Genomic DNA, 25,338 nt, shown 5'->3' with positions numbered 1-25,338 from the left:
GTGCAACCGATTCCTCCATCTATGCTAAGCTGTGTGAATGGAGGGATCTCCCACTGGGCCTAGCTTCAGTATCTTGTTAGTCGGCCCACACTGGTTCTCAAAATACCTGAACAATCTGATGGGACGCAGGCATTGTTGGGGTGTTTTGCGAGCCAGCGGGGCCGACTAACAAGATTACAGAAGCTTGGCCCAGGTGGAGATTACTCCATCCACACAGTTAAGTGTAGATGGAGGAATCTGTTGCACCTTTTCCATCTGACCATAGAAAATCTGCAGATAATTGTAAGGTGTATGGCCAGCTTTAGAGCAAGTCAGCTGGGAGGTTCAGGTGAACATTACTTATTACATGTGTTGTTGCTTTTTTTAGCACCTAGACAAAAAACGACTATTTAACCTCTGCAGTACAGCGGTAACCCCACTGCAAGGGTTAATTAAAAATGTTGCCCCTGGGGTGCTTCTTTAAGTTGCCCCCACCACTCCCAAAGTCTTAAGGTGCCCATAGACCTTGCGATTATCGCAGGAAATCCTGCGATTGTACGATAATCGCAAGGTGTGTGGAAGGCGTGCAACCGTTTTTACTGTACGGTCGCACGTCTTTTGTCGAACCAGCATGCTAGAAAACCCGCCGAGAATCGTACGATTCTCAGCTGGTTTCTAGCCTGCTCGTTCGACAACTGCGGAGCGGGGCGGGCTTTCGATGATCGCAAGTACGATCTGCTTGTCCAAGATGGGCAGATCGTACGAGCTTTTAATAAGCTTGCGATGGTCATAAGGTGTATGGGCACCTTTAGTCTCACCTGTCCCTGCTTCTGCCAAATCCAGTTGTGCAGCTGCACAGACTCTGCAAACTCTTGTCCAGTCCATTTGTGCATGCACATTAAAACCCCATTCATGCCTATAGGAAAACCGTGTCAGATGCATGATACACAGCCTTTCCATAGGAATAAATTGAGTTTTTCTACACAGACGCAGGAGAAGTTCGAGACTGTACAGGAAGTTTGCAGCAGTGACTTCCTGTGAACTTTATAGCGTGGATCTGGCAGTAGTGTGGACAGATAAGTATATGTATGTGGAGGAGAGGGGTGACTTCCAAGTGCACTATGAGGAGAATTTATCAAAACTGGAGCAGCTGTGCACGGCAACCAATCAGTTAAGGTTTGAAAATGAAAGAGATGCTGAACAAACTAAAGAGAGAAGCTGATTGGTTGCCGTGTGCAACTGCTCCAGATTTTGTCTGCTCCAGTTTTGATAAATTCCCTCCTGAATATTTCAGTATTAACCCATTCCTAAAAAAACTGTAAAAATGTGTGCTTTAAAACAAGTCATACCTGACATCTCGAGCTACATGTACTGTGAAGTAATTCATGCTCAAAGATCACAACAAAGATTTTATTGTTGTTTGTAACAGCGTAGACACACCTGCCGTGTGTTTACCTTAGAAACCTGGCGGACTGCCAGCGTTCATCATTAGAAGTTGCTGAGATTTCTGTGACTCTTGTGGAAAATAACATGGGTGCAAAAAATGAAAAAAGGGCCTCAGTCATGAAGGGGTTAAAGATTATTTCTCCCAAATGCTTATAGCTGCAGAGGAAAATTAGGGTTTATTGTGAAGAGTTTTTACTGCTGTTGCAGAATATTTAAATACTGTATATTTGTGTGTATAATCTGGGCACAGGTTTAAAGAATAGCTATTTGAAAGTATTGTTATCCTTTTAAAGGAAATTTGAATTGGGCGGTTAGGGTGATGCACTCTTCCTTTTTTTTTTTCTTTTAACTTTATTTGGCGTGTACAAAGTGTATGCTTGCTTCAGGTCTCCTCACAGCAGTGTGGTATGCTGCGTTTCTGTGACCTGTGTTGCCATCCACTGCGCACCACACCGCACATGGGCACATAGGAACAAATTGTTTTCTGTATTGACTGGCATTGTTCAATTGCTGAAAAATGTCAGTTGGTGCTTTTGGTGTGAATGTGCCCTAATTGTAACAGCTTCTTAAGCTCTACTGATTGTCGGGAACATTCCCCAACATTTATAGCCACATGAGTAACTCCGTTAATACAATCGCTGTGGAATGTGCCAAGGCAGATGTTTGTCCTTGGAAAGGAATGTGAAAGTTTGTGAATCCGCCCCATTTTAAATATGTACTGCAATCGCCGTGAAGTCTAGGACGGATTCTAATTGCTCAAATTAAAGGTTAAAGGTTGAAGGTGTGAAATGTTAAATACCCAGGGTAGAGATATTAAACCTACATTATATATGGGTAGCAGGTGGTCTCAGAAGCTCCAGCGCAGTGACTCTTTTGTTATTGTTTTGTGCCAGACTTTTTTCGCAGTTATATTGATTTTGGACAATCTTTAAATTTCTTTACAATTTCACATTGTACGTATTTCCCATGTTTCTTGCCTGGCATCCAATATGGCTTTTTTTGCTTTCAGGTAAGATGACTAATGCTGATCTCATGAAGTATGGCCTGGCAGATGTGGCAGAGAACCCTGGTATTATTACTGACATTGGGATGAAAGCTGTAAATGAAGTCTTCTCCTGCATCAAGTACTTGGTGATCTATAACTGCCCTCACTTGCACAACCCAAAAAACTGGATCACAGGTAATGAAAGCCAACTGATTCGTAACCTTACTGTAGATTATTCATGCTCCCCCTTTTTCTTTTTCTTGACAAAAACTCGAATGCAGATATACAAAACTGGACTAGTTTCAATCATTAAGCAAACAATGTTTATAGTGGTAGACAGACAATTACTCCGGATGAAGGCATTGTTTGCGAACAGACCAACATGTAATATGTGGTCAAAAACAAGGGAAAAGCAAGTAGGAGGGGAATGGATAGGGAAATATCCGGGAGAAGGTCTGAAGGGTAGTAACTTGGATGAAGGAAGGTGGAGGGTCACTGATTGGATAAGGGGGATGGAAGAATGATCAGATATAAAGGGTGGGACAAGGATATTTACATAAAGGTCGTAGATCTACGGGACTCGGGAAGAGGAGTAGTCCAGTCAGGTGGCAATGCTAGGAGGACATACGGTGAATCGTTATGCTCACTTTTTTTTGTGTGCAAACAGATGTATGTTAAATTGCAGTGCAAATATCATGTTCAAACTAGTCAGAAAATGTATACCACATCGCCATGTCAGTGATAACTTTTAAACCCTATTGTAAGATTACGTAGGACATTCACACTGCCTATGCAAAGCTGAATGCAGCCCGGGGTTGAAATTGCACAATACTTTGTCCCTCACTTAAATACTGCCACCTGGGGGCTGTGACATGGACTTCCCAGGAGGCAGTGGATAGCTGATCACTATGTCGTCCTCACCTAGGAAAGGAATCTAAAAGTGGCAGGCCACACTACTTCTTGTTTGTAAAAGAAAACTCCCTTTCTTTTTTTCTTTAGAACTATTTGTGATTGTGTAAGAGGGAGGGAAGCGGAAGCAGATGTGCTTGCTGTGTTAAGTGCTGTGTATACCATTGAAAGTGTTTTGTTATATCTGTTCAATAATTGTAAAACAATAAATCTTGTGAGCTAGTTACGTCTGTGCTTATAACTGCTGCACTGTTATCAGTTACATTGTTCCAAGTGCTCTGTGGACTACAGAGCGCCTCCTCACTATATTATGGAAAAGAGATGAGGGGGAGGTATTGCTCCCCTAGAGTGACGGTGCTGCGCCTATATAGGTACAGTACAGTGATAGTGTTGTCACCTTAGGATGGAAAGTGTGTTACTGGGAGGATCACCAGTTAAAAATAGATGAAAAGAAAACTAATGCAGCCATTACATCTAAAGACTGGTAAGCTGCAATATATTTAATGTTCTGGGTTTAGATACTCTTTAAAAAGATAAATAAATATGTACATTCTGTTTTGATGCAAAGTGACAAAAGAATTAAACTATGTAATAGCAATGGGTGTGAATAGGACCTTGATTATGCACTGCAATCACTACCCATATAGCTGCAGAAGGGAACACTCCGTGAATACACAAAAAGTAAAAAGAAAATTAATGTTGACATGATTGTTGAGAGATGTATATATATATTTCCCCCCCCATAAATAACAATGTCAGTGTTTCTATTTGTACTATGCTTGGTTCTTAATCTGAACTGTACTTCTTTGAAGATCACTCTCGTTGGACCCGGCTGGTTGATCTGAGCCTGGTCCGCTGCCATGCCATAAAGTTGGAATCTTTTAGTCAGTTTGTTGAGCTACTCCCCAGTTTGGAGTTTATCTCGCTGGACCAGATGTTTCGAGAACCTCCCAAGGTGAGCCCTTCTTACAGATGCCTAATCTTTTGGTTTTGCATGCCAGAAGTTTGCTGGAATTAGCAGTGTTCAAAGCAATTTTAGATGAATTCCTTTGCAGCTTATACTACGTTGATCATTTTTTTTTTTTTTACATGTGTTTCTGTCTTTGAAAATCCACTTGGATTGAGAAAAAGGAATTAATTAAAGAATGAATAAACCCTCAGGGTTTGTTGCAAATGTCTACTGCTACCATGCAGTAGATATATGTTAAACAAAATTTTTTTTTTAAAGTGACGAAAAATGTAAAAGCGTACCTGCATCTCCGCACACACCCGCCCAGAGATCTGAAAAATCTTGGGCGGGCGCAACGCAGTACTGATCTTCAGCCGGGAGACGAGGAGAGATGCAAGGTAAGTCAATGCTGGCAGCGTGCACCCGCACAGACTCCGTGGGACACAGAAGACGCAGCAGTCAGAGCTGGATCCGACTGCTGAAAACTATAGGAAAGAAGAAGATGATCGGATCAAGAGGCATCATTTAAGGGTAAGCCCTTACACTGGCATTGGAGGGGGGATATCCTTTTTATTGTCACTTTAATAACCAGTTTTTAATGTATTGTATTTTACCAGGTTGTATAGTTAACAGATGTATATCAGTTCCTAACGTATAGAAATCAGCTGGAAGAATAGAAAGACAGAAACTGGAAGCTACTAAATCAGCCCATTACACCTTGTTAAACAGTACAGTAGTGAACGTCAATGGTGTTTTGCTGAAAAGTAGGTTTTATTGATTTTCCTACATCTCAAACCTTCACTACCTGCCGAATTTTCAGATGAGCACTAAATAATGATGGATAACAACTTTTGGGATCTACTTGAAGGATTCTTAGGGCCCCTGTCGACTGACTTTAGGCTTGTGTTGACAACATTAGTTTGAGACCTTTTTGAGATCAATTCAAATTCATTGACAGGTGCATTTGACCTGCAGTTGACCACCTCTAGAAGTCTATGGAATTTGCATTCTTATAGACTTGGAAAAAAATATTTGAAGCAAACAAAAGTTGGTCGGTCACATAGTGTCTGCGACTTTCTTGGTGATTCCTACATACATCATTCTATCACACAGTTAACAATGTAGGTGCTTTTGTGGCTGTGGAGAGAGTGAAACAGAAGCTTTGCCTTTTTTAATGCCCAAATTGTTGCAAGATCTAGTGATTTTAATAATGGAATTTCTTGTAAACTGTCATAAAATGTAATGGTTACACAACCATATCTTTTTCTTTTAAGGGCTGTGCCCGTGTGGGTCTTAGTGCAGGCACTGGAATTGGTGTGTCTTCTGCCTTGGTAAGCAATCAGAACTCTAACAATGAGAATGAAAACAATAACAACCACCAGAACAACAACAACAACCTGCAGCATAACAATAACCAACAACCACCACACATACCACCACCACCACAGCAAGAGGAAGGAAATGATGAGCCAGACCTCAGACCAGAGAACAACGTGGAAGAACAGCATATTGCTGCTGAGGGTGAGCTTTACATGCAATCTGTTAGAAGACCAAAATGTATTCCATGTGAAACAATGGATGTGTGATCTGCCCTATATAGTAATTTGACAACTTCTGCTGTATTTCTTTCTTTTGTTCACGGTAAATTAATATTTTTCAGTGTATTTTATATTTCCAAACCATAGAATGTAAAGTACATTTTGTAGTAAACTTTAAATATTGGCTTTCAGTCACTACATTTTTCATTTCACTTTAAATGCGTTTCCCTAAAATCCACAGCTCTAAATGACATGGAAGATGTGTCACAAGATGAATTAAGACTTCCAGAGCAAGAAAATGAAGTTGCAGCTCCAAATCTGGCTGATATACCTTTGGATGAGGAACGAGCAGGTCTGTTCTGCTTGATTTCTTTTTTGTAGAAAATTTATTTTCTGTTGATAAATAACATCATGTAGCAATTTAGTCAAGTATAGAATTAGTTCAGGAACTTTTTTTACACGCGGGATATTTTTAAATCCGTTCTTAAAGTTATGGTCTAACCAAAGCCATTTAATACTGTGGGTGGCTGTACATGGCAGGTGTGGTACCCACAATATAAAGTCCATATACCTTGTTGCACTCCTTACCAGTCTGTCCCAATGATAATAGGTACTTGCAATGACTGCGGATAGCGCCGCTCCCGATACAACAGTAGATAGATGTCACCAGCACTCCAATCCAGAGCGTCTCACATTAGTCTAAATCCATTTTATTGACAAAAGTCATAAAGACCAGCGCTTTCGGGGCCGCGCAGGGTCCATTTCATCAGGCTCAATAGTGTTCACTATTTCATCAGGCTCAATAGTGTTCACTATTGAGCCTGATGAAGGGGACCCTGCGCAGCCCCGAAAGCGCTGGTCTTTATGACTTTTGTCAATAAAATGGATTTACACTAATGTGAGACTCTCTGGATTGGAGTGCTGGTGACATCTTTCTATCTACAGGTGTGGTACCCAGGCACGGAAATACGCCCACAATTTGTGTAATACGGTCCCAAGTACCTGTGGTCATGAGGCCAAAAGCTGGCTCAAATTACTTTAGTGTCTATGAGGTAATCTTTGAGGATTTTTAAGAACATATTACTTAACATTACAGGCAGCTAGAGAGATCAGGGTTAGCTTGTTAATTACTCTTCTTTTTTCTTTTTCTTTTTATTGCTTGCTCAGAATATGTAAGCTCTATAGTTAATTTAGTTATTTAGTTAGCTTCACTTTAATGGCTCTCCAAAATGTAATCATGTGAGAATATAAATATAGGAGCTGCTATTCCTAACTTTTTTTTTCAGAGGTTCAAGCCACATAGCTGTCATCCTGATCCCTATTTTAATATCTATACAGTCACTGAGCTGTATCAAGCATACATGGTCGCAGTTCAGATTTAAGAGATTCACTGGCTACGTTCTTGATGCACCCTAAAGACTCATTAGGTAGCGAAGCCAGGATCAGGATAACAACCCCAGAGTCTGCACCTTTTAAGCCTAGCTTACGTATCCATCAAAATCGGGCAGTAGAGAAGTATTTTTAAAAATTCAGTGCAATACATGTGTGTACTAGCGCTGTGTCTTGGTGCGGTAAGAAATTGTAAAAAGTGGAGTGCATGTCTCATCCAGGAGGCATTGCCACTTGGCAACCACCTCCATTCATGTCTATAAAAGTGGGCCACAACAGCTTTTATAGCGGTTTACTGTGTGTTTGAGGGGCATTGCTAATGCATTTTTCAGGTGATGGGGGAGAGGTTCTGAAATCTCAGAAAGCACTGGGAAATGATAGACTGGGGGAAAGAACATCTCCTGTTTCCACTTCCTGTTTGCACACCACCAGCTTTGCCAATTAGAAAGTGTCACTTCTCCTTTTGTACATCCCTTCCCCTTTGTACACCACTTCCCTTTTTTACAGTACTTCCCCTTTAAGAACAAAAAGCAACACTTGCTGGGGAAGCTTTTTCAATGCTTGTTTAATGCTTCTTAAAGGCATGCCAAACGTGCGTTAACGCTATAAACCGCGTTCCTTTTTTCTATTCTCAACGCGTGTGTGAACGAGCCCTTAAAAACAAGCTAGCTACAAGAGCTCCTATGTTTTCCTTGCATGTTCACTCTTCTATAGAAATACTCAGTTATGAGCATTACCTCAAGTCCTGGCTCTAGTGGGAGTTTCCTGCTGAGAGGTGAGGTGAAAAAAAAAAGTATGGTAAAAAAAGCATGCTTGTGCTACCAGATCACAAAGGTATATAGTTTGTTTTTCTTTTTCTTTTTTTAGGACCCAGTGGGTTACAGCCAGTTGGGAAAGCTGCACCAATCACAGTCCATGACTCTGACAGCGAAGATGATGATGACATTGTTGGTAGTCGCAGTGAGTGTGGAACCTCAGTTAACTACCCTCAGGAGGACAGCAAAGGTGAACAGTTGGCAGAATCTCGGGACAGCACAATAAGTGAGTGAATGTGCTCATCTATTGCTTGTAAATCCCAGTCCAGTTAGTAATGTTGCACTTTGTCTATGGAAGCAACTATAGCTTTTAAAATTCATTGGTCGGGGTTGGAATTATATTCATAGTTGTAGCATAAAGTATCTCTTTCCGCACTTAATAATGATAAATTCATTTTTTTTTTTTCATCCATTGAGATACACAGGAAGTCTTAAACCTTTGGGTTTTGCTGCCACCCAAAGGAGGAATGAAAACTGGCAAACAAAAAAAACTGTAGATCAGTACAGGATAAGCCCTCCTACTACCGGCATGTTTGTTTCCTAGGAGGATGAAAGTCGTCACTCAGCTCTGCTGTGTTAAAAACAAACCTATTTTTTTCAGGCATGTTTTTCTTTAATCAAAACTCTTTTTTTTTTATTCATCACTGCTAGAGCTTGTCTTTTCACTTACAGTAATCTGGCATGGTTGTCCTCAGCCTGGCTTTTGAAATGCCACGTCTGGACCTTACTGGACTGGACACTGCAGGGATAGCTTGAAAGTAACCTTTTGGGCACTGGGTTACTGGTGAAGCACTTTCTAGACTTTCTTCCTTTAGCTGCTAAGTGCTTTCCAGGTCCAGAGCCACTGACATTGCTTCAGAGCTTGCCCTGTCCCCGATTACTGACTTTGCGAGTAGTAGGTAGCACCAAGTACTAGGAGCTGCCTAATTTACCTACCCTGGGTAAATTCCCTGTTTCTTGCCAGTTTCCATTGCAGAAGGGGTTAACTCGGTGAGACTGAGCAGTGACATCATCCACTGGCTGACGTTTGTCATGCCATGAAGCATGGAAGAAGCATCTCCTGGCTGCTGCTCCTGCTTTCAGAGAGCAACATGGAACTTTGATCTTCGATCCATTCCTGCTGCTCGCCTACAGTAACTTTTGTCACCTGCAGTCATTTGACCTTTACTGTTTCTTTATTTTTATCACTTTGTATTCAATTATTTCTTCTTATTTTTTTTATTTAATTTGTTTTATCAATTTAATTTTTTTTAGATTTTTGTTTCTTTTTACTTTTTTGTAATTTACTTTTTTATAGTTTTTACCTTATTTTTTTATTATAATTATTCTTATTTTTGACTTTTTAATCACCTTTTTATTTTTTTAAATCAGTCATTTTTTTTCCCATCTAACTTTATTGCTATCACACAGGAGATAACAAGCTCCTGTGTGATAGCAAGGTAGACGGCCGCAACTCCTCCCCCCAGCAGTCAGATACTTCCTCCGGCGTCCTGTTAATGTGGATTGACGCCGGAGGAAGTATCTGACAGCTGGGGGGAGGACACTCCCACTCCCACTCCCACTCCCCTGACAGTTCCTGGGCTGCTTGCAACACACCTACTGATGGGTGCTGAAGTCTGAAGCTTGTATTATAAGTTGCTTCTGCTTTAAGTTGCAGGTCTAATCAGGTGCATGGACAGCCAAATGTTGGGCCATCCTGCTGAAAGGTCATCTGATCCGGATTAATTCATGCAAAGTCAGGAGGGTGGCATACATCAATCATTAGGGAGGATTCAGAGAGGTAGCTTGGATCCTGTCCTGGACAGAACTTCACATTCTAGCCTGGTCCGCCATATACATCCCAGGAGTAAACAACTGCCAGACCGAATTCCTCAGCCAGCAGCGCCTGGACCCAGGCAAGTGGTCCCTATAACTGAAGGTGTTGCAGGTGTGAGAGACTGGATGTGGAACTCCTGGCCTCCAGGTTCAGCAACAAAATGGACAGGTGTTTCTCCAAGTACAGGGACCCCTTAGCAGAAGCAGTGGATCCTCTGGTGGCTCCATGGGATCAATGCACCCTGATCTATGTCTTTTCTTTCCATCTTCCTTGTCTGCTACCTAAAATCAAGATCAAGCAATATCATAAAAAAGATCATACCATGCCCTACCTTTTCTTAAAGCACCATTGTAATAAGCCTAGCCAAATTGGTTTTTAGGTAAAGTCGGTCCATGCTAACTTACTTGAGAATGAGCGTTTTAAACACTGAGTGGGTGAGAAACGTTTTGGATTTTACTATGAGCATGCCCATCTCCATATGCTCTAAACAAAGAATTGGAAACCCTTTCTCTGTTGTGTTGTACACAGCCTCAGTATCTTGTTGTTGCACACTGGTGTTACATAGTAGCTCAGCAGTGGGGCGTTTTGTAGCCATTTAATGAGTAACATTTATTTTATTATTTTATTTCTTTTAGCTTTCATTCAGTTTTTACTAGTGCTTTAAGATGTAGCTTTGCTTTTAGACACCCTGTGGTTGATAAGTGCAATTACTTTCCATTCATTTTTATGTATGGATTATTTTAAGCTTGGCATACAGGGTACAAATTTCTGATAAACCGTCTGAAATTCGTACAGTGGGTGCCTCTTGTCGAGACCCTTCTGCCCGACATCCCTTGATCAGCTGATAGAAGGAGCTGGTTGGAAAGTTCTCACCAAATGGAGCTAGCAGCCAACAACCTGCTAGGCCCATTTAGTTATTCTGACAGGCTGCCGGCTGCTGTGAGAATACAATCCAAACAGTGGGGTATTCCTCCATCAATGCTCGTCAGCGTTGATGGAGGAATCTGTCATACGTTTTTAGTTCAGCCCTTAGGTTGAATGAAGAAAAAATATGCCTGACTACTCTATTTATTATTGCAGCACCTTCTTTATGCTAACCTTGTCTTATCCCTTTGTTCACATGATTTTTTTTATGATATACACATTTTAATGTTTTTATTTATTTTTAAAAGTTTACATTTAGATATTCCATATATAATTATTATTCATGATTTTATATAAAGTTGTTCACAAATGTCTTTCACTTGATTGTAATTGGCGCTGGCATTAGGAGGGCATTCTTTCTATTTATTTTTTTTTGCTAGATGTTTTTCCAGCTATTTGTCTACACTCGGCTGGCTCCTATGTGGAGAGGCTGATTCCTCTTTTGTCATTCCAGATGGTACCAATAAGGGTACACTGGCTTCTCGTTCCACCATCACTATGTTGCTCACACAGACCATCACCCAAGCTTATAATCCCAAGTATCGGACTCCACCCTTTCCAGTCAAGACGCACTTTACTAGATCTGTAAGTGCTTCTTGGGCTTTTTTGGCATCATGGCTGCAACCTGTTCTACCAGTTGGATGCTTCTACCTCATCTGGTGCCAGCTTTGGATGTAAGGTTCTTTAAGCAGCTCTTGAACCTACTAAACTGCAGTTGTCCTAGTTCTGTTGTTCTTTCTTGGGCCTGTCAGCATTTGTTTGCTGTATTGCCCACCCCTCAGTTGGACTGCTTTTGGAAGTCCCAACAGTTAAAGACTTCCTGTGTCCCTCAGTGGGCGAGAGATGAAATAGGATTTTTGTACTCGCCATAAAATCCTTTCCTTGCTCTGTGCATTGCTTTGCTACAAAACGGAGGCATTCTGGTAGTAGAATGGGTTTTTGTTTGTAGGAGGCAGAATAACTCAAAGGATGAAGTCTTCCTATGTCCCTCAGTGTACCCCAAGGAAGGTATTTTATGGTGGGTTTAATCCTAGAGAAATAGATGCTGCGATTGCTGACCTTATTCTGCAAATACTAGTTGCCTGGCTGCCAGAGGAATCTGTAGGACAACCATTCAATTAGCATTTTCAGAGATTCGGCAATGGCGTCTCCTACGTGACGAGCTCCAGTAGGTACAAAAACCCTGTTTCTGATCACTTCTCTGAATCGGCTATCCTCAGTCACTGAACTCTTGTGAATGGTTTGCTTAATGTTCAATGAATATAAGCAGAAAGGCAGAGGGATGGTCAGCACTGGAGTATTTTGCACTAACTGGAGCTGGTCATGTTAATGGCTGTGCAGTCCGTATATTTCCTCTAAAGCAGGGGTAGGGAACCTCCGGCCCTCCAGCTGTGGTGAAACTACAAATCCCATGAGGGATCTGTCTCTGGGAGTTATGCCTGTAGCTGTGAGAATCTTGCGATCCCTCATGGGGATTGTAGTTTAACCACAGCTGGAGGGCCAGAGGTTCCTCGCCCCTGCTTTAAATCATGTATTAAGGAAACTATGCAGGCAGCCATTGTATGTAACCAGCGAAGGCAATACTTCTGTTTAGCATACTTGCTCCTGGCCAGGGACTGAAAGTTATGAAGCCATTGTTTCAGCATAAAAACAATGGGAGCTCAGCAATGGCAGTCTAGTACAGGTTTTCTTTACAGAGTATCTCCTAGTTAAGTGTTTGTTTGTTTTTTGTACAAAATAGATGTTGGATAGAATAGATGTTGGATCCTCTCAAGTTGCCGTCTGTGTCCCCATTAGGACCTCTCTTTGTATTGTTAACCTTGCAGAAATGGAAATTCAGGGGAAATCCAACATTTTAGACTTCTCACCAGCATAAGAGGTGAGGGGAAATCTGTGGTGGGGACAACTGTCTATAGGTAAATTTCCTCTATCTCCCTGTTGCATCTCTGGGACAGGAAGTAAGGGAAGTGGGGAAAATGACACACTGACAGCAATGTTGACGGGACTGGGTTTGAACCCTTTCCTGCTCTATCCAGAATGAACAAAAGATGTTTTGGCTATACATACCGCCTATAATATGGCTGTGATAGTGTAAATAAGTCATAATCTTTACTGTGGTTTTTACTCTGTACCCATTTTCTTTGTAGCTGTAAGCGGGAAAGGCAAAGCACCTTTGCGTAAGAAGTGTAGCGTTGTAGCCAAGAGTCCAACAGAGCAGACCACGCCAAGTGAAGAGAGTAGCTGTGAAAAAGGTTGTCAGGTAACTAGTGAACAGATCAAGGCAGATATGAAAGCAGCCAGTGATCCATCTGACCGGAACAAAAGCAAAGATGGTTGTGGTGAGGTGGGCACAGCTGGAGGAGTCATAAACGCTTGTGAATCTGTTCCACAACATATGGACAACAATGATCACTCTGTGAATGAAAGTTCTGACCGTTCTGCAGAATCTGATTTTTGTACATGCAATAGGACTGAGGATGGTGAACCCAGTGCTGCTGCAGGACAAGCACCTAGTACACGCTGTCCCCATTGTTCTAAACTTATGAACCTGGAACAGACAATGCAAAGGGGGAATAGCGGGGGTGGAGAAGGGCCTCAGCCCTCCACTAGTCGGTCTTTTCCAGGGAATGGCTCAGAGTACACACTCAGGACTCCACAAAGTGAACCACAAAGGACTAATGCAGAAACAGATCCAGCTGCTTCCCCAACCTTATGCCGGACAGAACAGCGTGAACAGAATCCACAGAGGCCTCTCACAAGGGCAAGATCTCGGCTCTCTCAGGTGTCACTGGTGTCTGATGGTGGTGAGTGTCTTTACTGCTTCTCTTTTACATTTTTTTTTTTTAACCTTTTTGGCCCATTTTCTTATTGAAATTAGTAAGCCGTTTGTTACCTTTTTAGAACATAATATTTTTTTTTGTTTAATATTTTGGTTTTAAGAAACAACACCAAAAAACAGAAAATCTGTGAAGAGGAAACGCACTGCAGATAAGTCCACAAGCACCAGTGATCCTGTCATTGAGGATGACCATGTACAGGTACAGTGGGTGTGGGTGTGTTTTGGTAAAGCCTTCCTGTATCTCAACATACATGTTTTGTCTGTTCTGTATTTATCATATAATGTGTAGATAAATGTGGAATGGTTATGTATGGCCATATATTGACAGTTGTGGTCACAGTGAGTTTATGGAGCTAATTTAAAGGGATATGCGTATTTATTAAGTTCAGGAATGTGCTTTACAAATGTGTTCTGCCTGCTTTGGGACTCGGAAGTCATCAGAGCACAACAGAACTGAATAAAAAGTTATGTGGAAAAAAAAGCTGGGAGAAGAACCCGGTCATTTGGCCTGTCAAAGTTACATGGCCGACTATCCTCCAGTCACAGAGCTCTCTTCTCCATTAAGCAGAATTTCATGGGACTTGCTTGCTGCACTTTGCAGCCTGATTTTAATAAATAGGTGTGTGTGTGTGTGTGTGTGTGTGTGGTGAAGTGGAGTATAAGAGAGTGCAGATAGCAATATCTGCTCTCCATTTTAACAGAGCCCCTAAGACCTAGTGACTTTGGCTTCAAGCTGGCTTTGCTTCATGTCATTGAACACCATGGAAATAACCAATAGTGTTTACTGAATCACTTCTCTCCTGAAGTTTTTAAAAGACCATTGGGAAGGATGAAGAAAGTCCCATTCGTAAACTCCTTTTCAGGAAGGGCCTTAATGCAGAGATTGAACATACAGTATTTCATATGTTGAAGATACACTCCAGTTGAAAATGAAACTTGGGGCTCACTAATATAATTTGCAGGATTGGCCTAAGCTGCCCCTGTCTAATGCAGGCAGAATCAACTTTATTAAAATTATCCTTTTGCTGAAACTGATGTATACACTTACGCATATGCTTTTGACACTACCAAAATCCTTTTTCAAGGAATACATCTCTATTCTGATTCTTTATATAGGGTACAAGTAGACCTATATTAAAACTGGCCACGCTACAAAGGCCTAAAGAGGAAGCCGGTATGGTCCTGCTAGATATGCTTTATATTAAAGTAGTATTAAACAGTCAAACTTTTTTTCAATAATAAAACCAATTCAAACAAATATACATTCCCCTGCAAAGCATTGATTTACCGCTTTGCTAAAATACTTACAATCATCATGTTTCTGAACAGCTGCTTCCAAATCTTTCAGCTCGGCTTCCCTGAACTTCCTGTCCAGTATAAGATCACAAAGGACAGAGCAGACTCCAGGAACTGTTCATCTACTAGCTTGGAGGAGGGAGAAGAGGGGACCAGGGGAGAGGGAAGTAGCTTGGTTTGCTGTGTGTGTTTGTGGAGACACAGACAGCTTACTAGCGCACACACAAGGGAGAATGCATAGCACTCTAAAACAGGAAGTCAGGAGCAGTGCTCAGATGACAAGCTGATTCTGCAGGAAATTTTACACATCAAGGAGCAGCATTGATTGTAAGTGATTTCCATCAGCATTTGAAATAGCTTGACCACTTGAAGACCGGGGTGTTTCACCCCCTTCCTGGCCAGGCCATTTTTAAGTATTCATCGCTGCGGTACTTTGACTGACGTTTATTCCGTCATGCTACTTCCGTCCGGCCGTTCACAAACGGCCATGGACGGAAGGTGGTTAAAATCCTTTTGACTTTTATATCATTTTAATTAGGAAGACAGCTAAACATAACATGCATTATTTGGGTCTTCCCTGTAGTTCTTCATAACTTCAAAGCACACCTGGCACATGTTCTTGGGACCAAACATTTGTTTTGTGACACCACCTACCCATACTGAAAGTGGCGATTCCAGATGCTGCATTATTGAAATCGCATGGGATTTTAACTCTTGCAGACATTTTGCCGGAGAAAACAATGGACTCATTCATGCAATTAGAGCAAAAGACTTGGTTTACTTTGTAATGTTGTCTCTAGATACCTAGAATTGCACCATGGATTGGAATCACAATGCAGGGACCAGGATAAACCTCTGAATACCCACTAAATAAGAGTCCTAAAGTTGTAAGGTCACAAAGGGTTAATATCTCTCTAGCCCAACTGCTTCACACTAAGCTGGGTATAATCTCACTGGCTACTAAGACTACATGGAAGAGCCTGCTACCTACTATGTTTACAGAGGAATGGGATAATACATGCTCCTTTTCATATGTTGGTCTCACCAGTGGTTAATTTATATAGTAATTAAAATCCCAGGCAGATTGTTTGCATCTTATTTGGGGTTGTTAAATTATATATGACCTTATGGCAGAAAGTGGTTACTGTGCTCACCACCTTACTGCAACTTTCTCTTCCCTGTACCACCGAACCTTTGTTTATTTGGTATACTAAACAAAGAATATTAGCCACACTATTCTAGAATATTCTTGGGAGAAGCTGTGTTTATAGCTCTCAAAGCCATAGCTATTAAATGGATGAGTCCATCCTCCCATACCGTAGCCCAGTGAAAATCATATTTCTGGGGCAGGTCTGGCTATGCGTGCTTATGTTCAGCTGGGGACAGGAAGTCTGTACAAATCATTGACTTCTGTATAGCTGTTTGAGTTCAATAAACTACCTAAAGGTACCTTCAAATACCTGCAGCGGCCTCCATTGCCCCATCTGGGCCATTCTGAACAGGCAAAGCTTCAACATGCCGTGTAGTGTTGCTGCATGTCTGCTCACCCCCACCCAAAATTCTTATGGGCCTGCCTTACTGGCCAGTGGGAATTGCTTTGGGAGGTGGAAGGGGTGGGCAAGCTTCATCACAAGAAGCAAGGTTGCAAAGATCAAAATGGTCCAGCATTTGCCATTTGGACATACAGAATGCAATTAAAGCTGCTGGTCTCTCTTTCTCCTAAGTACTTGCACTTATGGTGTGAGTACATTTTTGACTCCTTTTACCTTTGTCCCCCATCCAGGTTTTGAACCTTAAATCCAAGAATCTTGTGGGTATTACACTAACTAACTGTGGCATTACAGACTTGGTTCTTAAGGACTGTCCCAAAATGATGTTCATTCATGGTGAGTGGTGTGTCTGTCTGGTTTTTGTCCCTTCTGTGATTTTTCTATTTTTTTTGTCCCCAGTAGCCCAGTAGATAACTTTAGTTGTTCTGAGTAGTTGGATGGGATACCAAGGAGAAGAGAACAAATCTGATATAGTAACAGTTTTCTTGATATAGAGTTACACAGTATTTGAGGTATTCAAAGGTCCATCAATACACCTATTGTGTGTATGTATGTGAATCTGCAGGTGTTTGCGTGTGTATGAGTCCATGTGTGATCTTGTTCTTAGAGTACCTGTACCCCTGTATATTATGGTCTCTAAGGAAATCGTCCAAAAGCTTTTTGAACGATTCAACACTTTTAGCTGAAATCACTGCATCCTGCAGCGAGTTACAGACCCTAACCGCTCTGAGAAGAAGCCCCTTCGCCCCTTGTGTTGAAATTTTTTCTCCACCAAGTTTAGGTGTTGGCCTCTAGTCTTTGTTATGGGGTTAACCGTGAAGAGTTTGTTGCTGATGTTACTATCACCATTGAACATCTTGTACGTGAAAATCATGCCCCCCCTTAATCTCCTTACTTACAACGTGAACATATTTAAATTTAGTAGCCTTGTCTCATAGCTCTGGTCCTCCATTCCCCTAATTAGTTTGGTTGCCCTCCGCTGGACTCTTTCCAGCTCAAGGACATCCTTTCTGTGGATTGGGGACCAAAACTGGACCGCATACTCCAGATGTGGCCGAACCAGTGATCTGTTAAGTGGCAAAGTTATAGATTTGTCTCTGCAGTACATCCCCTTCTTAATACAAGACAGGACTCTACTTGCTTTGTTTACAGCAGCTTGGCACTCCAAGCTATTAGATATAGATGTCTAATAGCTGCAAGATGTGAACGTAGAGAGGAAAGAGAAATATCTGCTTGTTAGTGTATTTAAACACAAAAAGCAAAATGTTATATATTGCAGCTAAGCAATCCTTAAATGTGATTGCTGCATTAGTTTTATTTTTACCTGATAATCCTGCCAGCAACACACTTCCTGTCCTTGGATGGCGAAACTTACTCTTCTGCTGTATCAGGACAGCAGAAACACAACCTGACTGCAGTATTATGCTATTGTCCATAACATTTAGGGATGTGATTCTGTAGTTCTCAGATCAATGTAATTGCTAACAGTCAGCATAGGAAGTTATCTCAAAAGGCAGGATCAACCGGTATTTATTTTAACTTCTCAGAAAGAATTAACAAAACACCTTTCAATGGAATAATTTAACAGGGCAAAAGGGACCAATAAAAGAAGTTTATTGTTGGGATTTACATACGCTTTCATGGTAAATGTGTTCACATTTTAGTTTATACCTGCATGGAACTTGACATGGTACATTTCACATAAATCTGAACATTGTGCATTTAAACTTAATGGGGGAATATGACTGACCTGTTGTATATGTTGTTGACCAACTGACATTTCTTGATGCTTGCAAGCACTGTTTAATAAATAGAGAACCCCTTTGAATCATTTTTTATTTCTTTTAAAGCAACTCGATGTCGTGTATTAAAGCACTTAAAGGTTGAAAATGCTTCCATTGTGAATCGCTTTGACTATGCACAATGCAAAAAGCTTAATATGGAACAGGTATTGGACCAGATTCTCAGAATGCCTCCTGAGAGAAATCGTATAATCTACTTACGTCCCATGCAGCAAGTAAGTAACTACAGTTATTCCCCAGACACTCATTATTCAGCATCTACTGAACTGCATAACCAGAAATTATTTCTTTAAAGGAGAAGTGTGGGGAGAGTAAAACATACTTGCACCGTCGCATCCCGGTTTAATATACCGACAGCTGAGTGATCATTTAACCTTTGATCGCTCAGCCCATTGTCTTCCCCCTGCAGAGAGCAATGGCTGTCAGTCATCGTTCCCATCAGGGATTCCCCTCTCTCTTTTCTCTAGCTCTCCCACTCACTGGAGGGACAAATAGCGCAGGGGGCGGGCACAGCTGGCTCTAGAGCGATTCCAACAATATTCTCGGGATCCTTCCTGGTTGCTTCACAGCTCTGCACTGGCTATCTGCTGACTTTGAGTCACAGGAGTACATTAGTAAATGTATTCTGGTAGATGCATTTGGTTATATATGTAAAGATTGTATCTTATTTTTTATTTTAAGTCTCTATTTTTCTCCATTTCATTGCAGCACAGGCTGTCGAAAAAAGTGACAGGGTTTGGACAATATATCAAACACACACTACTAGGGGAGCTTGAGCAGTTGTAGCCACTTTATTTTGTATTTTTTATTAACTATAATAGATTTGGATCAATGTTATCCATTTGAAGTTTATACATTCCAATGTTTAGATCAGTTTTCATATATCATATGTATATATTTATGGCAGGGTTCCGCAAATGGCGGACTTCAGTCTGGACACCGAGCAGCTGTTCCATCCGGACCGCGGCCGCCAATGAACCCGGTGTCGTCCTGTGTAGTCATTAGTTGCTAGAACCATGGCGTTTCTAGCAACCAATGACATCTGTGTTCACCACTGAGCGCTGAAGGGCGACGGAAGATACTCTTCAGCTGCCCGTAGCCAGCTCTGCCTCCTGGCCTCTGGGACCCTTCCACTTTCACCTCCCAGACTTGTGGCCCCTCCCAGCTCCACCCCCTGGCTGTGCCTCCCGACTCCACCATATATGCATGTTTCATACAACACTGGCACATGATCCCGAACACATTACGGCGATATGCAGGTATGGGGACATGAATAATGCAATAAAATGAAGTATGTAATGTGTTATCATTGTGGTACAGAACCAGCAACAGGAGGAATCTTTGTATATAGCTATTCTTTTGGAGAAACAGGACATTAATTTAAAATGCTTTTGATGGGATTAAGATGAAATTCTGAAGTCGGGGGTAGAGCTGTGGCTTCTTACTTCAGTCTAATGTTTTTTTTACTGTATATAAAACCCCCATCCGAGTGCCCCAAATACACTTGTTGCCCCCTTTAGAATGCCCTCTTGCGCACTTAATGTAAGGGGGCACTCAGAAGGACTCATGTGTTGGCTGAAGTCATATGTTTGTACTTGCTTAGCAACAGAGAACATGTATGACCTTTTACTGCTTTTACCTGCATGCAAATAAATGGAGAGATGAAACCCCCAGCCTATCTCTGAAAGTTGGTTTGTGTAAATAGAATTGAAAAAGTTTTATTCAGTGACAAAATCTGTTCTGTAAATGATTTTAACCATTTATAGAATAAAGGTAGCACAGTATTTGCTGGAAGGCCTGCAGTATAAATGCACAATCAATACAATCTAAATAGGCCGTAATGTGTGTACAGTTGACAAATGTAGTATTTGTTTTCTTAGCACTGTGTCAATGGTGTTGGCTTAAAATAAACTGCAAAGAAAAATCAGCCCTGATCATTCAAACTGAACATGATCTACAAAATGCGAACCAGTCAGTAGACCACTGGTTTGTATGAAACAAAATCATATGAAGCCATTTATTAGGGAATAAACATGAATCCATGTAGGACCCATACCAGTTTGTTTTCAAATGAAATCTATAATAACTTTATTTTATAAGTCCATTTTCCATTTATAAATCTAATTCTTTCCAAACAGGTAGATACTTTGACGTTGGAGAAACAGATATTTAGTGGTCCATATCCTTACCACATCTGTATCATACATGAATTTAGCAATCCACCTAATGTAAGAAATAAAGTCCGTGTGCGAAGCTGGATGGACACCATAGCAAACATCAATCAGTAAGTATTTACACAATGTCTGCCCTCTTGCTTCCTTCAGATGTGGGGATGGCAGCGTAGCGCCTTTACCAAAGCAACAGGATTTAACTTAGTTTAAAAATTTGATCTGCAGCAACTATTTTTGGTAAAATCAAATCCTTTTTTTTCTGATTTTAAAACTTTCGTTTTTCCATCAAAGCGTCAAACTATTACACATCACTTTTCCTGCTACAGACATTCTCTGCCTTTTCCCATCCTCTCTGCTTTGATTTGTAATCTCTCCTTGATCTCTTTTCCACAGAGAGCTCATTAAATACGAATTCTTTCCTGAGGCCACTCGGACAGAAGACGAAGTTAAGAAATATACAAAGTATCCTTGGGGCCGGGACATATACACTCTGGAAGGTATTTATCTTCCTACCACCAACCAGTGGGGAGTGCGTAAGTAGAGTAGAGACCCTGTCCCCTGCTTCCTGTTTCTTTTATGGTCTGTTTTCTGTCAGTGCAGCCTAAACTTTTTTTTCTAGTTGAAGATAAAGTAGGGAAGGTTTAGCTTTCACATCGTGGTTTTTATTGTTGACACTGGTGATATAAAGTGATGGTAAATCTGCAAACAAGACGGTTTTGATAAATGCTCCCCAGTGTATTTTCAGTGATCACATATTTTGATTCATTACTGCAAAGGTTGCTTTAAATACATTTTAATGTGATTTTCCGTTTTTTATAATTGTGCCATTTTTTTAATTACTCGATTTACATATGTGTGCTTATAGATCCTCCCACTAGTGCCGAACTGTAACAAGGTTTAATGGTGTCAACTCTGTCAACACAAGTGGATATTTTCCCAAAAGTCTACCATGATAAAACATCACATAAAATGCATTTTAAATATACCTCTACCTCAAAGGAAACCTGTCTTGTAAGAAACATAAACTAGAAACATTGCTTTTTAATAAAATACATTTTATATTGCTGTAACTGGGAATTTGTATTCTTCCTCCAGGCATTGTTGATGGTGCTCCATACTCCATGATCACAGATTTCCCATGGCTGCGATCGCTAAGAACTGCTGAACCAAACAGCTATGCAAGATATGACTTTGAGGATGATGAAAAAAGTAAGCTAATGGTATTAGGCTTAGACTAGACTTGTAAAAGGTGCAAGTACACTGGTCACCCTGGACCTGGTCAGCCAACCAACAGCCATTCAGTATTTAGTTATTGGAAGTTATGAATGAAAAATCCGCTCTCATTACTAACAATATTTGTAGGGCTGGTAATGATTAAAAAAAATTTCGATTAATCGAACAGGAAATTTTTAATCGATCAATTCATTTTGATTAATTATAACGCACATACACATCCAACTACATTTATCAAAATAATTTTGATCGATCAAAAAAATTAACCATTAATCGAGGGATTAATCGTTAATTTCCACAGCCCTATTTATTAGTGTTTGCTGTTCTTCGATAAGACAAGCAAATGTAGGTTTAACCATGCACATGGTTATCAAAATGTAATAAAAACTGTCTGTCCGAGTGACTTTAGTAGGCTGCTATCTCCCACTTTCTGAGGTTCCTTTTCAAAGTTGCACTTGTTGAGTAAGTTGAAATTTACACCAGGCTATTCCTGTTCCCCTTGTCCCCCACAAGACTGTATTTAAGCCTATCTAATCCAACCCCAGCTTGTGTGAGGTTGGGGGGTGAAAGATATGGGTATGACTTCCTACAAGCCAAATCCTTCTCCACACCGGTCATTGCAAATGGAAATTAGAGGAGGCACATGTGCATTGCTACAATGCTGGCACAAGTAATCATGACCTAATTAGTACACTGCTCAAGTCTGATAAGTCTGTTTAGGACTAGCTTTGATCTACAGCATAAACCCGAGGTTTGTGGGACAGATCAAATTAGAGCAAATTAAAAAAAAAAACCCTTTGACAAGCTCATTCAGAAGGAAAAAAAAAATCATGAGGTGAGCTTTCATGTATGATATTTAACTAGCACATTCGTTTTTACACAATGGTTTAGGGATCCTTTATAGTGTATAGCTATCCAAAGCTTTTTTTGTTTGTTTTAGTTTTGGATAGCATGTCAAAGAGTTTATTTTTTACGGTGTATGTTTCCTTGGGGCGATTTTCCCTTCCTCTCAGAACACGATGTGAGAGGAGATCTTTAAAAGTGAGAGGAATTCCCCTCTTAGACCGTTATCCCTGTTAGAAGTTTTACCCTCACCTCCTTGTTCTGGTGACAGCTATAAAATGTCTGATTTCCCAGCACTCTGTCTCGTGGTCTGCTCACCAGGACAAATAGAGGGCAAATCTACCCAGCGAGGACACAAACCGTAACAAAACTAGACCCTTGGCGCTCAGCCTGCAATTTGGCCTTTGATCCTTGGAACCCAACAGTCAGAAGTGGGGTCTTCAGTTTGTAAAGTGGTACGAACAGTAATCTCTACTAGTCTGCACCTTCTTCTGCAGCATGTCTCCAGTTCCCAACCAAATCTGTAGCACACACAGAGTGGAATTTATCAAAACTAGAGCACACAAAATGTGGAGCAGCTGTGCATGGTAACCAATCAGCTTCTCTCTTTCGTTTCCAAAGCTTAACTGAAAAAACTGAAGAGAAACTGACTGGTTGCCATAGGCAACTGCTCCAGATTTTGTGTGCTCCAGTTTTCATAAATCCCCCCGCACATCATTTACGCTGGTATGTCTGCTCTCTGGAAGACCTCTCTACCCTTACATAGATGGAACATTATTGGTTGCTCTTTGGTGATGGCAGATAAGGCCCCCAATATCTCGTAAAATGACAACCACTGTTTCACTCTACTCCATCAAAGCAAGAGAACATTTTTGGCTATACATACACCTTGAGTATTGACAAAGTGGGAATGATAAAATGTGTCTGGTCCATGAGGAATATACATGTGCAAAAACTGAAGCGTTTAAATAGACTGTTTAAAAAGCAACTGCAATAATCACCTGTTTAATGTGTGGTTGTCCTACAGTAGCTCCATCTTTAACACTACTGTCTCGGAGATGGCTCAGGCATAGTACATCATTGAGCTGAGAAATGTTAATGGAATAGCCCTGTTTTTTTGAATTACTTGAAATCATCTAACCTAGAAAGCAGCTCTAAAAGCAGTCTGTTATGAAGAAAAATAGTTTCCTAAAGTCTTGTATTGATGCTCGCATTCTCTGAATCCTAAGGTGTATGTTTGTTCTGGGCAGTAGTAATATCTCTTGCTTAATAGGGTTAGTGTCACTGCATTGTAACTATTTCATAGCTTTTTGCATTTAGAGTGGCAGTGACCCTCTGAGGTTTCTCACACATGTTCTGTTGCAGACCTTTGTGAATTCATGTTAGAATGTGCACGCACTCTTCCATTGGCTGTAATAGTAATTTTATGAACCGTGCATTTTTCTTCTAATTCTAGCTACCATATATGCTCCCCGGAGAAAAGGGCAACTGTCAGCTGACATCTGCATGGAAACAATTGGGGAGGAGATTTCAGAGCTGCGGCAGATGAAGAAAGGCGTGTTCCAGCGAGTTGTTGCCATATTTATACATTACTGTGATGTTAATGGAGAACCTGTAGAAGATGACTATATATAGAAGTAAAATAATCACAGTCGTGTGATGATTGTACTGGAGGCCCAGACAGACCAAGAGGAGATCCACGAAAATTAAGAACATTGCCATTGGACCACTTGGCTGAAAGCAGTCCGTGCCGCTCAACTTCAGGTGGCTATGTCTTGGAAGACCAGACTGTCTACTAAAGCAGCTCCATGCCCTTTATTCAATTAGCACTATGTCTTCCTGGAAGCTCTGATACGGTGTTGGTGACAGTGGTGCACTTGGATCTGAAAAAGTCTTCGCTGATCCTTCTCAAACGTTTGGGTTGCATAGGCCTTTCAATAATCTAGCTACTTTAAAGAGAACCTCAGGTGAACACATAATTTACTAATATATATATATATATATAAACCACTGGAACAGCTTTTGACTTATCTCTGCATTTTGTTGTTTGGATTCAGAAGCCAACAATCCACAATAGATTGAGTCTTCTACAGCCCAAGTATCCTCGAGCATGGGGTCCTCAGTGTGCACCATAATCCTGCACATTAAGTGCAAAGCAAGCACACCCTCAATAAATGCTGCTGGTTAGTAGGTGAAGGAAATCTCTCATGGAGCTACATACCCTTTTGAAGAAGGTTTCCATTGCCTGACTCGCAATCTGCATGCTAATTCAAGCAGCTGTTCAGCGTCACTGTAAATGAGGTGTGTACCTTGTAAGTCAGATGGGGCAGCTTCCAGCAGACAGGTATTCAGCTTAATGACCAATTCCAAACAAATGGAAATAGGACAAGAGCTTTGATCGTCCGTGTACCAAGCACTGTGTATTCAAGAAGGTAGCATTGGGCTTATGACAGGTGTACTTTGATGTTCAGTAAAGAGACTTGTGAAGCTCACAATTAAAGAAAGAACTACCAAGCAGACATAGTTGTGCTTATCTTTATCTCGACTGACATTCTTTTGACATACATCTTCATTCTTGAGGTATTCTGAAAGGAAGAAGAATATTCGAACCCTGTATACAATAAACACTCTGCAGTAAATAGCAGGACACTGTCAGTACCTTCTGGTAACAAATAATAAAGAATATTAAGCATGTGTTCTTGTGAAAGGATTTAAATATTACCAGACAATGTCTTATTAAAGAATGAGTAAAGAGTTAGTACAGTGACAGTATGAATCTGATGCATTTAAAACTGCAGGAAAAAAAATAAGCACAAAACTGGAGTTGTTGACCATGGCAACAACTCCATTTTGT

At 40.9% G+C, this 25,338-nt stretch overlaps 1 protein-coding gene across 1 annotated transcript in view; it reads left to right on the top strand.

Moving 5' to 3' along the window:
• The window catches only part of FBXO38 (F-box protein 38), a 41,928-nt gene extending 17,534 nt beyond the window's left edge, over positions 1–24,394 (top strand). Inside the window, exons 10-22 of the mRNA XM_018553062.1 lie at positions 2,435–2,605; positions 4,132–4,274; positions 5,543–5,789; positions 6,048–6,158; positions 8,063–8,236; positions 12,898–13,554; positions 13,691–13,788; positions 16,669–16,771; positions 18,286–18,452; positions 20,376–20,521; positions 20,802–20,905; positions 21,504–21,617; positions 23,941–24,394. Of these exons, the coding sequence (XP_018408564.1) occupies positions 2,435–2,605; positions 4,132–4,274; positions 5,543–5,789; positions 6,048–6,158; positions 8,063–8,236; positions 12,898–13,554; positions 13,691–13,788; positions 16,669–16,771; positions 18,286–18,452; positions 20,376–20,521; positions 20,802–20,905; positions 21,504–21,617; positions 23,941–24,119 (2,414 nt within the window). The 3' untranslated portion in view covers positions 24,120–24,394. The remainder of the gene's footprint in view (positions 1–2,434; positions 2,606–4,131; positions 4,275–5,542; positions 5,790–6,047; positions 6,159–8,062; positions 8,237–12,897; positions 13,555–13,690; positions 13,789–16,668; positions 16,772–18,285; positions 18,453–20,375; positions 20,522–20,801; positions 20,906–21,503; positions 21,618–23,940) is intronic.
• The last annotated feature ends 944 nt before the right edge of the window (positions 24,395–25,338 follow it).

The sequence above is a fragment of the Nanorana parkeri genome, unplaced genomic scaffold (genome assembly GCF_000935625.1).
Source record: "Nanorana parkeri isolate BGI_ZX_2015 unplaced genomic scaffold, ASM93562v1 scaffold107, whole genome shotgun sequence".
NCBI classification, from domain to species: domain Eukaryota; kingdom Metazoa; phylum Chordata; class Amphibia; order Anura; family Dicroglossidae; genus Nanorana; species Nanorana parkeri.
Note: the sequence above shows the minus strand (reverse complement) of the source record. Positions and strands in the feature narration are given on the sequence as shown.